This window comes from Rhinolophus sinicus, chromosome 17, assembly GCF_057876585.1.
Source record: "Rhinolophus sinicus isolate RSI-liver-muscle chromosome 17, RSI-T2T, whole genome shotgun sequence".
NCBI classification, from domain to species: Eukaryota; Metazoa; Chordata; class Mammalia; order Chiroptera; family Rhinolophidae; genus Rhinolophus; species Rhinolophus sinicus.
Genome location: NC_142517.1, coordinates 112,860,161 through 112,875,560, shown reverse-complemented (window position 1 = coordinate 112,875,560; position 15,400 = coordinate 112,860,161). Strand labels below are relative to the sequence as shown.

The 15,400-nt window shown below is 42.2% G+C and overlaps 2 protein-coding genes across 7 annotated transcripts in view; one reads left to right on the top strand and one right to left on the bottom strand.

Annotated features, from left to right (window-relative positions):
* The window catches only part of MYO7B (myosin VIIB), a 138,540-nt gene extending 131,747 nt beyond the window's left edge, over positions 1–6,793 (bottom strand). Inside the window, exon 1 of the mRNA XM_074334550.2 lies at positions 6,688–6,793. Within this exon, the coding sequence (XP_074190651.2) occupies positions 6,688–6,693 (6 nt within the window). The 5' untranslated portion in view covers positions 6,694–6,793. The remainder of the gene's footprint in view (positions 1–6,687) is intronic.
* A 58-nt stretch (positions 6,794–6,851) lies between these two features.
* The window catches only part of IWS1 (interacts with SUPT6H, CTD assembly factor 1), a 64,900-nt gene continuing 56,351 nt past the window's right edge, over positions 6,852–15,400 (top strand). For 3 of the 6 annotated variants that reach the window (XR_016019828.1, XR_012497198.2, XM_019717985.3), the window contains exons 1-2: positions 6,885–7,149; positions 9,145–9,263. Coding sequence is in view for 4 of the 6 variants with exons in the window: in XM_019717985.3 (XP_019573544.3) it covers positions 7,116–7,149; positions 9,145–9,263 (153 nt within the window). In the remaining 2 variants the exon portion in view is untranslated. Of the gene's footprint in view, positions 7,150–9,144; positions 9,264–15,400 lie in introns of all 6 variants that reach the window. The other 3 variants (XM_074334569.2, XM_019717984.3, XM_019717983.3) reach the window with 2 other exon arrangements.

The following is a 15,400-nucleotide window of genomic DNA, read 5'->3' as shown; positions in this document are numbered from 1 at the left end:
TATTTTCCCTCCATACTTACTAAGGAATTTTCAGTTTGGGTTTTTGTTCACTGTTTTTGGTGTTCACATAAATAAAGTTTGCCATTTACTGTATTCTATGACTTTTTTCACTTAATATAATTATTTTGGACATCCTTCCATGTGTGAGCTAAAGATCCACTTCAATTGTATTAGTGGCTGCATGGGGTGCTATGGTACTGATGCTTAGTGATTCACTACACACTATTGTTATAATGGACTACACATATGTGTATGATGGACTTTCAAGTGAATCCCAGTTTTCAGTATTGCAAACAAATCTTCCATGAGTCCTAGTGAGTTGTGAGGCTGGGATGAGTGGGAATGTGCACAGCCAAGGAAGTAGGCTTAGAAGGCACTTGTTTCATTTGTTTCTTGATCGGCAGGGCCCCCTAGTGGCTCAAGCACAAGAAAGAAGTTTGGGCTTGGAAACCAGGCTTCTCTTACGTAGAATAATGAAACTAAGGGGCCTTGAAATCTTCTGATTCAACTCTGACAAATGGAGAAACTGAGACTCTGAGAAGGCTGGTAGCTTGTTCCGGCTCACCAAGCACAATATGCCTGGAGTCTGGCCTGGAACCCCGGGCTCTCAGCCCCTGGTCTGCAGCTCTGCCGGTGCCAGGCTACTTCTTGTATTGTGTGACATCTCACTCCCCGATGTGTTCAACAAGTTACAGTGTCTCAAAAAGCTGGCCAAATAAATCTTGCATTCCCTTAAGGAAATCAATGTCTCTGGAAATCAGTCAAAGGGAAGAGAGTACTGGACTTCTCCAAGTTCACCTCTTCCTTGCCTTCTTCTCTGGCTTTAGTATCCTTGGTGGGAAAAACAGCCTCCCTTCTGGGTGCCTCTCCACCATCACCAGCATGGATCAACTTTGCTGGAGCCGGGGAGGGCCATAGGGATTGGAGAGACAGCAATCCTCAAAATGCAAGGCAGCCAGGACTCAGAAAGGCACATCTGTGCTGCTCCAGCGTTTCTCTATTAGGGCACTCAGGGACAGCCAGCGGGTGTAAAGGGGCTCTGGGGAAAGCTCCTGGAACTGTGTTTGCACTGACAAGCACATTGCTTTAACTAAAACTCTATTTCAAAAGGTGAGTCCTGTCTCACGAACTAAATTTTTGGCTTCCTTTTTACAAAAACTTCTTTGCAGACTGCTGGAGCTCAGCACATTGCTGTGCTCAGTCTGCTTCTACCGCTCCATTCTCCAAACCACCAGGACAGTTAGAATCTTTATGTTAAAATTCACTAATTATCCACTTGTAATTGCAGTATTTATCCCAATCACTTTCATGGCCATTGGTCTTATACCTCTGGTGAAATTCGAAGATCTTTATCAGCAGGATTTGTCCTGGGTTCCCTTTCACTGAACCCTCCCTAGACTTCTGCCCTGTTCACCTTGCCTTATTTACACAGTACAATCTCACCCACTCTCTTTAGAAAAGAGCTTAGATCCTAGGATCTCTTCTATCAAATGGAGGGAAGTAAATATTTAAATTTTGTACCTTTAGTTTCAGTTCCTGTTAATTCATTGTTCTTCTGATTCTCACAACAGCCTCAGAAGATATCAATCCCACAGTGGAAGGGGCAGACTTGGATTTCAAAGCTGTTTCCATTATACAGGGGAAGGAATGCCCATGAACTCTCTTATAAGACAATGACTATGTCATACAGGGTGTCATGCAGGGTCCCTGGTCCCGCTCCCCACATAAGAACGCAGGACATGGTGAGGCTAAAAAGGAACACCCACGGAGCCATAGGTAGGGGAGTCACACCACTGTAGTCTCGCTGGCGGCTGGGTTGGAGACACAGGAGGCAGGAGCCACACTATCTGAAACCTGCCGTCCACTTCTCTGCAATCTGCAGCCCGCACTCCGCCGTGCTAACTGCAGTCCGCGCTTGCCAGCCCAGCCACCATCTTCTTTCTAGCCACCATTTTCTGTTAGCGTAGCCACGGCAGTTATATCAGTGGCCAATGGCTCACTGGTTACAGCTGACGGCCAACTAGCCACAGCTGATGGCCATCCAATCACAGTTGATGGCCATTTACTACCCGAATGAGCACCTTCCACATGAAGCCAAGAGCCTGAAAACTGCACTCCTGGCTCTGCCCCCACACTCCACCCCTACAGGGTCTCGCCTCACAATCTACGCAACAAGCGTCTTCTGCGAGGGGCCTGGAGGTGAATGCAATATCCTGGACACAGCCAGGCTCTCTGGGCACAGCCAGGGTTTCTCAGGGCACCACCAGTCCTTCTGGGCTTCTTAGGGTACCACCAGTCTCCTCTTGCCCTCCTGGCAGGCGGTACTGTCGCACTGTAACCACGCGCCAGGGCTGTGGCAACACTTGAGGAGGGTGGTGAGCATGCCCGCGTGTCACCGCTTTCACCACCCAGATCCGGAGACGGAACTCTCCTACCGACGTCTGTAAGCTGAGGCCATGTAGCACGTCCACCCCTAGAATATACTCCGGAACGGGGGAGACATAAACCTTGTAGGTACGAGGAGGAAGCCTTCCTATACCCAATGGTAAGGAAACGGCTTTCACAGTCACAGTTTTTCCCCCGTAGCCATCAATGCAGACTGCTGGTCCAGGAAACAGTTCTGGGTTCCCATAAACAAGACTGCAGTCTGCGCCAGTGTCAACTAGAGCCAAAACCCTCTGCACATTCGAAGGGGACCAATGTATGGACAGTTCCACGTGGGGCCTCCGGTCCCTGCTCGTCCCCTCTGACCGGGTACCTTGGCCCCACCCCTAATCAAGCTGAAAGGAGTCGGCCTCAAGTGGCCGCATGAAGTCCTGGAGGGACACGTGTCGCGCTTTCCCAGACTCCTCCTTTATGCTTCTTCGGAATTGCTGTTCCAGATGCAACTGTTTCCAAAGTTCCAGCAGGAGTGCATTGGGTTGTCAGTCTATTTTCTTCCGATCGACCCCTGCTGCCACGAAATCACGCCACATTTGTGCACGTGTTACTCTCTGAGGCCCGCGACCTCGCCCCTTTACCTTTGGTTTGGGCTTCCAGGTCTCACCTGCACGGACCTCCTGTCTTAACTTCCTTCACCTCCGGCTTTCAACATCCCCTAGGGTGGCCATGGCAGTTGTAACTTCATGGATCCGTTGCCTACATAGGGTGTAAGAATAGCAACCAAGGATCCAAAAGCACTCGCAGGTGCAGTACCCAAAACCAGATCTCTCATGCTGGCTGAAAAAAGCTCGTCATCCGGCCCCTGCATGTTAAGGTTAAAAATAGCATGTCTCATACCCATTTCACGGATGATTTGAGTAAGTTCCATATATGACTGCCATTGACTCACAGTGTCTGGCAGCTCACCAGCCTGTCCCCATACGGTGCGTACCGCAGCCGTGAGCCACGCCATTAGAGAATGGTTGCCCTGCTTTTGAGCCAACCTATGGTAGTTCTGTAACCTTTGTCACAGGGACGGATGCACTGTCACAAAGGCTAGCTTTTCCATCTCGCCTGGGGAGCAGAGAATGCTGTCTGCTCCCTCATCCCATAAACGTAGTAGCCAAGCTGAGACTGGCTCTCCAGGGCGCTGTCTGTACCGCCTCCCCAGCTCCTGCAATTCAGTGGGAGTATAAGGGGTGTAGGTCGTGAACTCAGTCACAGCTGGGTTGCTGGCAGCAACGACCCAGGGCCCAAAGGTTGCTCACGTTTTACCCTTTGCTTCAAGATTGGCCGGGCTTGGGGGTTGGGAGCTACATTGTCTCCACTTGCTTCCTCTGCCTTTGCCTCAGAGTCTCCACTGTGCGGCCCCTGTTCTAACAGGTGGACCCAGGCTTCCAGTGCCTCCAACCGGGACACCTGGTCAGGCACCTGGGCCCTTGCATTAAGCCCATTTTCCATGTTGAGACTCAAAGCCGTGAGGAACATCCAGCCCACGCGGCCGGCTGTAGCCTTCTCCTCCTCCGGCAACCGCTCAGCCAGAGCCTGCAGGGTCCTCTCCACACTGGCCGGAGAGCCGTCCATGTCCTCCCACCCCTCCTTGGGGGTCCAACTCCTGAGAACAGTGGCCACCGGACACCACACACTGTGTGGGGGCCACACGTCCTCCTGCCCAGAGTCAGACTCCATTCCTACCTGGTCGGAATCTTGCTCACCATGGCAGGTGTCTGAGTGGGTGGAGGCCTCCATGTACGATGTCCACAACCTTCGGATCCTAAGGCCGCAGCAGATCACCAAAATGAAGGCAACGCCATTCATGGCCAACAGGGCGGTGTGCCAGCTGGAGGCTTGAGTCTCCCAGGCAGACCGCGCCTCCTGTTCCCGGTGTCGCTCCTCATGGGCCTCCCGAAGCTGGGCTCTCACATGCACAAACCGCTCCACCATGCTTCGGTAGGTTTTGGCCGGCACCACACCCTGCTTACAAAACTGAGCTTTTATACCTATAAACTGCTCCAGTACATTCTGGAGAGTTTCGGCCGACACCACACCCTGCTCGCTGCGCCATTTGTCATGCGGGGTGGCCTGCAGGGTCTCTGGTCCTGCTCCCCACATAAGAACACAGAACATGGTGAGGCCAAAAAGGAACACCCACAGAGCCATAGATAGGGGAGTCACACCACTGTAGTCTCGCTGGCGGCTGGGTTGGAGACACAGGAAGCAGGAGCCACAATATCTGCAACCTGCCATCCACTTCTCTGCAATCTGCAACCCACACTCCGCTGTGCTAACTGCAGTCCGCACTTACCAGCCCAGCCACCATCTTCTTGCTAGCCCCCATTTTCTGTTAGTGTAGCCACAGCAGTTATATTAATGGCCAATGGCTCACTGGTTACAGCTGACGGCCAACTAGCCACCGCTGATGGCCATTCAATCACAGTTGATGGCCATTTACTACCCGAATGAGCACCTTTCCACATGAAGCCGAGAGCCTGGAAACTGCACTCCTGCCTCTGTCCCAACAGACTATTTCCAGAAAGAAACCACCCCCTCTCTCTTCCCTTCCCATGGCCTTTTCTGGAGCCTAGAACTATGCTCTGCCAGCATATTCTGACTGGCTAACAAGAAGGATTATCAAAGCTGGGATGTGGCTTGACTAAGAGCACTCTGAGAATTTATAAAAGAGCTGGCATTAAAGAATCCACATCTCTCAACTACAGGGTAGGAAGTAGACATTCCAGGCACCAAATGAGGCCTTAGAGCAGGCTAGACGAGCCTAGAAGTTCAGTCCAAGATGTATGCTTTGTCAACTAACAAAGGGCCCTATTTCTGCAAGTCTACACCTCCGGGGGAATCTTTGCTCATACTTCCACTGTCCTTTCTCCAATTAAAAGGCAAAAGCATTCTCTTTTTTGTACAAGACAAAAAATGAACAAGCAAGGAAATGGATTTTATTCCGGATATTGCAACAGAGGACCCCCAGATATGAATATCAGAGTGTCTAGGCAGGGTGGTTTTGCCTTAGACTTTCATAGAGAGGAAGATGGGACGACTTATAGTTGAGATTGATTTGCAATTAGAAATTTGTCAGTCACGTGAACAGAAATGTTTATTTCTGTGTCTAGCTAGTTTCAGGGGAGCACAGAGTTCTAGTCTCGGCTAATCATTCATTAGACAAAGAGCAGATGTTTTGTGTGTGTGTGTGGGGGGGGGGTCTGAGTCTGCCCTTAGGAACAAAAAGGAAAGGTATTTTGACCTTGTCACAGGTAAACAAGAGGGTCACCTGCAAGTCTCATGTGAGTCATGAAGAGTGAAGAGTGAGTTTTATTTAAGTCATAGGGAGAAGGGTAGTTCTTCACAGTGAGCCTTTCCTGAAACACTGATAAGTCAGGAGGTTTCTTTCTTTTTTTTTTTTCTTGCTTATTGGAGAACTGTGATTTATTACTAAAGAATGATTTATTCTTATTTTACAGTTTAAACAAATATTTTTTAAAATTAGTTTCAGGTGTATAAAACAATATAATAGCTAGACATTTACACCCCTCACAAACTGATAACACCTCTCCCCCAATCTACTACACCTCTGGTATCCTATATAGCTGTTACAGTTCCATTGACTCTATTACCTATGCTGTACTCCACATCATATATATATATATATATATATAAAATTCTAGTTGACATTTAATATTATTCAGCTTCAGGTGTACATCTACAGTGGTCAGACATCTGCACAGTCCATGAAGCAGTTTTCCTAATAAGACAAGTGCCCATCTGACCCCCTACAAAATCTTTGCAACATTATTGTCCTCAAAGTACAAATGAGTGACCACAATATAGCCAAGAAAGTATCTCAGGAGCACAGGACTTAAGTAACGTTCAACAATGTCACCCTCCTTTAATCAGCAGACCTTTCTGGAAACAAAAACCCGTTCTTCCTACTGTTGACCAAATGGCTTCTTAAGATGGCAATTAAGTCGCTAACTGAAACAAGGTAAAAAGAAAAACACCTTGTAAGGAGGCCCTTTTAATCATGTCAGTAACGCTTTACAGCTCTATAGCCCTCGAACTACAAGTACCAGAGAGCAATGCGCCACTTCCTCTCCGCACTAAGGGCGGGAATCAAGCGCCTCGATGCATCTTGGGAACAATAGTTAATTGGTGGAAAGATGGAAAATTAATTTTAGAGGGTCTTCATTTTTCGGAAGAGTAACTCAGAAGTTCCTCAAACAAGGCGCGGACACAGAACCAATAAAGTAACATTATTACCTCCATGGGGAGAGGAGCAGGCTACTCCAAAGGAAGGTACTGAACTTAAGTCGGAGATCCCGCTCAATTTTCCCAATGGTCCCCTTGCTGGTCAGGTCGTGCGTCCTTACCGCTGTGTCTTCTCATTGGTCGGTTGACAGACGACGGCGCCTGCGCACTGCGTACCTCTGAGGGTCGAGGGCCGACGCCATTTTGGCTCCAGAGGTGCTTCTGGGAAGTGGAGCGCCTACCAGCACACCTGCCCGCCTAACGGGTACGGCCCCCTCTGCCCGTACTGCCGAAGCACGGTGCTGCTTTTGTACTCTCCGCACCCTCCAACCCTGTAGTCTGGAGGGAGCCTCTGAGCATCGGGCCGGATTACGCCGCCGGGAAAGAGGTGACGAGGGCGGCGCGGGGTGCGGACACTCCCCGCCGAGAGCCCACCTGCCATGGACTTGGAATATTACGGCGGCGACCAGTCAGGTGGGGCAGGGAGTTGCGGTACGCGGCTGGGGGGCGGAGCGGTTACCCGGCGGGGCCGACCTCGCACCCTCGCGGGGGAAGGGAGGGAGGCCCTGGCGACCTTCCCTCCGGTACTGGGCCCAACGTGACTGAATCGGAGCGCAGGGAGCTCTCTGACCCGCTGCGGGCCCCGACGTTGGAACCTTAGGGAGGGGGATTCAGAATCGGTGAAGGTTTTTGTTGAAATTGGGAAGCCATTTCCATATATTAAGCGTTTACTGTGTGCAGAGTTCTAGGGAAGGTCTCTTGTTACCAGATAGATTTTTTTCAGGAGTTGAGAGTGTTTTTCGAGAATCCCAGGGAACTCTTCGGTGGAGGTGGGAGCTGGGTGCGGGATCTTACCGAGACTTTTCACTCTGAGTTAGGGCTAGTTTAATCTCGCAAAACTGGTTTCCCAGTGAAGAGAAGGTAGGAGGACCCTTATTTAAGTTGTGTAAAATTTTAGCGTAAGGCGTGTACCTCTGGCACTTCCTGGTGATTTTTGTGCCTTTCCTTCACCTTGAGATCTTTCCTCTTTCTCCTCACAGAAGTTTAGTCGCCTTTCTTAACCTGTTTATTCAGTAAACACTTAGTGGACCCCACTGCTAACATTGTGCTAGGCTCCATAGACGCGAAGAGAGTAAGGCAGGACCTAGTGGAGGACAGAAAAACGTTATGTTCGCTCTCGCAGGGTGTCCTAGTTCCTCTGGGTATTCTCTGTCAAAAGTGCTTAAGTGATTGTCTAAACGTGAACCGCTTTTCTATTTTAAGTTCACTTTATGTATGACAGGGAATAATAGTGTGACTGCAAACACTTTTCCGAGCATGTGCTGTTGTTTGGCTTAAAATATTTTACTGATGTTTTCAAAATAATGTTTCAGTTCATTTGTGTTTTAAAATTATTTCTTAAATAAGTAATTATATGTAATACATATACAAAAATTAAGTGCTAAGAGACATGGAAAAATAGTAGTTCCCTAACTTTGTATTCTTTTAGCTCTTTTTTTGATACTTATCTCCCTGTTCCTAATTGATACTATCTCTTGTTGCATCATTTTTAGGCATTCTGTAAATTGGCATTCTATTATGCTAAGACCGGATTTTAGCCCTTTATGTGCCCTTTTCTCTCCTATACTCTTGCAGCATAATTGTTAAATTTCAAAATTACTGTTTTTATTATGACTATATTCTTTACTCTTTAAGTAGAGTAGCTCTTTAGTATGATAGTGAGTCCACTTTTATGCAACTTTTTAGTTTTCCATAGTTGACGGCTTCATTTTTTAAAAATTGTTTATTTTTTGAAACTTCTAACCAACTCTTCCCATATCCCCCAGCAGTCTTAAATTCCCGCAATACATTTTTACTTTATATTTTTAAAGTATTGGTTAAAGTGAGGTAGCAATTCATCTTTACCACTTGGTGATAGTATATGTTAAAGGAGAGTACAATGTTTCTGAGCTGGAGTTCCTTGTGCTTTTCATTCATAAAGAAATATTGTACATCATGTACCAGGCAGTGTTCCAGGCTCCAGGGATTCGGTAGTGAACCAAAATCCCTGCTCTTTTGGCACTTTCATTCAAGTGAGGAAAGAACCACATTAAACAAAATAACTTGACAAATCATGTAATACATTAGAAGGTGGTAAGTAAATGCTGTGGAGAGAATAGTAGTTTTTAAGAAAGATGAAATAGTTTACAGCGCACACTATTTAGAGGTTGTTGACTTGGTTCTTAAGTGATGTTTCTTAAGTTTCACATATTATGGTGTATTTTTGCTGCCATATGTGACAATACATGTTCTGATTGTAGTTATTTATATGAGTGTTGTACTATTGTCTTGTTTACAGCATTAGCATTGTCAGTCATGCTTCATCAGTGGTAACCTTTGCTCTCGCATTATTCTTGATTCATTGTGTTCATTTCAGCTGTAGATGTCATCCATCTTACACCTTAAGTGGGTCTTTGTTTTATTTTTAAGCAGATGATGGTGGCGCTACCCCAGTGCAGGATGAACGGGATTCAGGGTCAGACGTTGAGGATGATGTAAATGAGCAGCACTCTGGATCAGACACTGGAAGTGTAGAACGTCACTCAGAGGTATTGGCTAAACACCGTCGGGGAAGCTTTCCCTTGCATTCTGTGAGACCTGTTTTATTTAGGGGTTGTAGACACCTTGTCACAGGGTTACACTTCAAACCCTGTGAGTAAAGGATTGTGATTTTATAGAAAACTGCTTTCAAAATTAATAAATAGGGATAGTCTGGTTACTTATGAAATCATAGGGAAATAAGTTCTGATTGGGTCCCATTTCAGATATTAGGCAGTTTTTGACAGCTTATTGGTTCAGAAAATGGCCTTTGATATTTGATTATGCTTCCCATTCTCAAAATGATGTCTTACTGGGGCAGTGAGCATCTACTTCAAACTGGAGAAATTCCAATTGAAATAGAAAGTTATGAGGGTTATCGGCTGTCAAAAATTACATCAGAATTTGGCTTTCTGAACTGTTCCAATGTATATAAGCAGAACACATGTGATTTTAAAAGATGTTTTTGCTTAGTAATACAGAGTAGTATTGGATCTTATATACAGCATTTCAACATATTTGTCCTAATACATGACATTTGTAAAACTATTTAATAATGTTTTCCTGATTATATAGTCTGTACTGCCCAATGTTAACAAAATTGTTCAATAAGTCAGCTATGAGTTATTGGTAAACAGACTGAAACATAGGAATGATAAAGATGGCCAAGTTTTCTTTTAGGAACTTGATATGCCATATATTTTGCACAGAAAATTGTCCAATTTTTAAGTAGTAGATGCAATTGATAGAGATTGTATTATTGACTGTCCTTTCACATGTTATTAGTATATTCATATATCCAACAAATATTTATTGAGCTCCTGTTGTGTCAGGCTCTTTTCACATATTAGGGAATAAATGAGGTCCCACAGCCACCCTAATCCTTCACTTCTTGAATTTATTATCCAGTAGAGGGATATACACTTTTAAAAATTACACTTTTTTTTTTAAACAATATACACTTTAAAAAATTGTTGAGTTTGTTAGAATGATAAATGCTGTGGAGAAAGGAGAAAGTGAGAACAGAGTGAAGGATGCCAAGATGAGGATAGGTTTTGGTGATAAGTAGGGAGGTACCCGTAGGTCTCATTAAGAAAGTGACACTTGAATCAAGCGGTGAGGAGGGTGAGGCAGTAGGCACAGGGCTATGTAGGGGAAGAACATTCTAGGCAAAGACCAAGGTGGGAGTGTGCTTGAGGTCGCCAAGGAACATCCAGGAGCCGTGTGGCTGGAGTGGACTGAGTCATGGGGAGGTGTGATCAGATTGCTGAGTGGATTGGAAGAAAGGCTTAGTTAGCTTTTAGTATGTCATTCAGTTTTTTGTAGACTCTTAAACATTCAGATTAAATTCTAATTAACATATTACTTGATAATGTAAACATTGTTGTGGTATATTTAGTGTGTAATATCTTAAGTTTCTACTTTGGAAAACAACATCAGGAACTTGACTTGTGGCCTCTTTCAGTTGTAAACATAATATAGGCTTACCTTTCAGTGCACTCACCTACTTGTTTGTAATGAGATGGATTCTAAATAAACGTGTATGTGGTTGAAATTTGGAAATTATAAAAAAGTTTAAAGAAGAAAATTAAAATCACCACACTTCTATCACAGAAATGACTGTTAACTTTTTGATATTATTTCTCCTGCATTTTTATTCTCCCTCATGGATACAATGTATGCATGTATTTTAAGTTACTTGACATTTTACTATGTTATTTTGTATCTATGTAATATTTGTATCTCCACTTAGGATTATACCTTCAGTATATCCTTATGTTATTAAAGATTTCAGCATAATTTTTAATGGTTGCGCAGTATTTCATAATATACACTGTTACTTATTCAACAATTTCCTGATTTTTGACATTTAGGCTGTTTAGCTATTATAAATGGCCATGACCATTTTTGTACGTAAACATTTGTCCTTGTTTTTTGCTTGCTTAGAAATCTACCAGGAGAATTAACCATAATAAAGAGACTAAGCTATTTTAAGGCTTTTCATAGATATTCCCCTCCAGAAAGGTTATTCTAATTTGCTAAACTACTAGTAGTTTGAGTGTGCCAATTGCACCCTTATTAAGTGCTAAGTTCTGTATTGATATTCTTTACCTGTTTAAAATGGCTTCTGAAGAGAAATTTTGGATTGTTTTTTAGAAGCTAATGGGATGTTAAAAGAATACAGTTACATTAAATGGAGCAGTCATAGTACAGACCCCAAACCTAAAAGATGTGTTTTAATTTCCTATTGCTGCCTTAAGAACTTGACACAAATTTAGTGGTTTAAAACAACAAAGATTTATTATCTTACAATTAATTCTGCAGGTCAGAAGTCCTAATGGGTCTCACTGAGTTAAAATCCAGGTGTCACTGGAGTTGTGTTCCTTCTCCAGGGGAGAGTTTTGTTTCCTTGCCTCCTCCAGCTCTAGGCCACTTGCATTCCATAGCTGTGGCCCCTTCCTCTCCTCTCAAATCAGCAGTAGAGTATCTTCAGATCTCTTCCTGACCTCTGCTTCTGTCATCACAACTCAGTCTCTTATTCTGACCCTCCTGCCTCCCTCCTATAAGGACCTTGTAATTATATTGGGCCTACTCAGGTAATCCAGGATAATCTCCCGACATAAGATCCTTAATTCCAGCAGCACAGTCCCTTATATTCTCAGGTGCCAGGGATTAGGACAAGGGCATCTTGAGAGGACCCACAGTTTTGCCGACCTTAAGATGGTACTCATAACAGGATTTTCCAAATACTGACAAAAAAAAAAAAGTTTTTCCATGTGCATTTTAGAGTTCGGCTGTTTTGTTTTTTGTTGTTTTTCTTTTCACCTACAGTATCCACTCTTCATGCATTTGTTTAGATCTCTCCGGAATCCACACAGCCACACACAGTCATTAAGACAGTGGTCAGTATAGGAAATGCTTATAAAATTTTGGAGACTGGTAATTTTTGCAGGTTTTTAAACCACTTCTAATAAAGACGTTTTTGTCATTGAGAAACAACTTTTTCCTTAAAATAATTGTACACGTCTATAAATAATTTCTGACATGACAGCAAGCCTTAAGAAAATGAGAGTTTATTATAACATAAACATGGTATGGGGTCTCTAGATCATTCTGTCTAGGAATTTTGTTCTTTCTGTCATTGATGGGCTGGTTTAATGCCTATTTCTAATAGCTTCTCTATTGGCTTCATTTTTTTTCTTTTTAAGTTTTGAGAAAAGTCAAGATAATATAAAACTCAAAATTAATGCAAAAAATATGATGAACAAAATATTGAAATAAAGTTGGGATCAATAACAGTGCTGTGCTGTTCCATATAGCAGCCTGAGGCAAAAGGAAAAATCAGTAATATCCTGTGTTTAAAATTTTAATTTTGTTCGCCATGGATTTTTTTTTTTTTTTTTTTTTGGTATTAACTCTGATCTTTAAAAATATCTCGTCTTTTTTTGAACAGCTTTATTAAGATGGATTTTCATACCCATACAGTTACCCCATTTAAAGTGTGCAATTAATTCAGTGGTCTTTAGTATAATCACAGTAGTGTAACCATCACCATAGTTAATTTAGAATATTTTCATCATTTTAAAAAGAAACCCTTTAACTGTTAGTTCCTTATTGCCTCCTCCCCTTCCCCATCCCTGTACTGGACATTCCATGTGAATGGAACTATTTAATATGTGGTTTTTTGTGACCCGCTTCTTTTACTTAATGTTTTCAAGGTTTACTCATGTTGTAGCATGTATCAATATTTCATTCCTTTTTATGGTAAATAATATTCTATTGTGTGAATACCACGTTGTTTATCCACTTGTCAGTTGATGGACACTTAAGTTGTTTCTACCTTTTGGCTATTATCAGTAATGTTACTACGAACATTTATGTAGAAGTTTCTGTGTGGACATCTGTTTTTATTTCTCTTGGGTATATTCTTAGGAGTGGAATTGCTGGGTCATATAGTAACTACTTAGTTGTTTGAGGAACTGCTAGACTGTCTGCAGCAGCTGCACCATTTTACATTCCCACCAGCAGTGTATGAAGGTTCTGATTTCTCTACATCCTTGTCAACTCTTGTTATTACCTGACTTTGATTATAGACATTTTAGTGGGTGTGAAGTGGTATCTCATTGTGGTTTTGATTTGCATTTCCCTGATGAGCAATGATGTTGAGTTTCTTTTAATGTGCTTATTGGCCATTTGTATATCTTCCTTGGAGAATGTCCATTCAGATCCTTCATTTACTTTTTTAATTGGGCTGTTTGTCTTTTTTATTATTGAGTTGTATGAATTTTTTAAATAGTCTGGATATAAGTCCCTTATTAGATGACTGATTTGCAAATATTTTCTCCTGTTATATGAGTTGTCTTTTGCTTTGGTGTCCTTTAAAGCACTAAAGTTTTTAATTTTAATGAAGTCCAATTTGTCCGTTTTTTTCTTTTGCTGGTTGGGCTTTAAGTGGCATATTTAACAATCCTTTGCCAAATCCAAAGTCATAAAGATTTACCCCTCTGTTTTATTTTAGGAAGTTTATAAATTTAGCTTTTGCATTTAAGTCTTTGATCCATTTTGAGTTAATTTTTATGTATACTTTGAGTTAAGGGTCCAATTGCATTCTTTTGCGTGTGGCTATCCAGTTGTCCGATCGGAAGGTCTTGGCACCCTAGTCAAAAATCAGTTGACCATAGAATGTATGGTTTTATTTCTGGAATTGCAATTCTGATCCATTCATATCTGTGTCTACAGTGTGCCAGTACCATAGGGCCTTGAGTAAGTTTTGATATTAGGAAGTGCGAGTCCTACTTTATTCCAAGATTATTTTATTTATTCTGGGCCCCTGGCAGTTACATATGTATTTTAAAATCAGCTTGTCAATTTCTGCAAAGAAGCTGGGATTTTGTAGGGATTGCACTGAATCTATAGATGAGTTTGGTGAGTGTTGTCATCTTGATAGTGTGAGGTCCATTGACCCATGGATATGGGCTGTCTTTTATTTAGGCCTTTAATTTCTTTCAGCAGTGATTTTCAGTTTTCAGTGTACAAATGTAGCATTTCTTTGTTAAATTTACTCCTAAGTATGTTATTAATGTTTAGTGAGTAGAATTGTTTTATGAATTTTATTTAAAGGTTATTCCCAAACATTTTTCCTGTTACTCTAATTTACTTCATTGTGCTCTCAGAACATACGTTGTATTAATATTGTTTCTATTCTTTTACATTTATTGAAGTTTTATGGCCTAGCATGTGTTCCATACGGGAGAATGTTCCCTATGCACTTGAGAAGAACATATATTCTGTCTTTGAATCTAGTGTGTCTCCTGTGGTCATCATATAGTTGGGTCATGTTTTTTATCCAATCTCTGTTTCCTCATTGGCTTCTTTAATCCATTCATGTGTCATGTTATTGATAGAGTTGCAGTGTGCAATTTTACTTTGTGTCTTCTGTATGCCTCATGTCTTGTTGTTCCCCTGTTCTTCCTTTACTGATTTCTTTGTCATAACGAGAATATTTTCTAATGCAGCATTAAAATTCTTTTTGAGGTCAAATTTCTTTATATCTTTGCAAAAATAAAAGAGTCTTTAGATAAATTGGAGTAATTCAACTTAGTTGTTGAATCTTTGACTGGACAAATCAGTTAATAAACATTGTGCCTTTTGGGATACTCAGTCCTATTAGAGGTTCAGATCTTTTTTGAGGGGGATGCATGACACCTCTGTGTAATTTTTTTTCACCTTTACTCAGGTATAATTGACAAATAATATTATAAGGTCTTTAAAGTGTACATTGTAATGATTTGATGTATATAAACATTGTAAAAGAATTCCTCCATCTCGTTAATACATCCATCACCTCACATATTTATCTCTGTGTATGTGCAGACCAGAACATTTAAGTTCTGTTTTCTTAGCAAAAAATAAATAAATAAAATACAATGTTATCAACTATAATCACCAAGTTATACATTAAATCCTGAGACCTTATTCATTTTATAGCTGAAAGTTTGTACCCTTTTACCAACGTCTCCCTATTTCCCCTACCCTCCAGTCCCTGGCAACTGCTTTACTACTCTGTTTTTCTGAATTTGACTTATTTTTTAGATTCCATATATAAGTGATACCATGTAGTATTTGTCTTTCCCTGTCTGGCTTATTC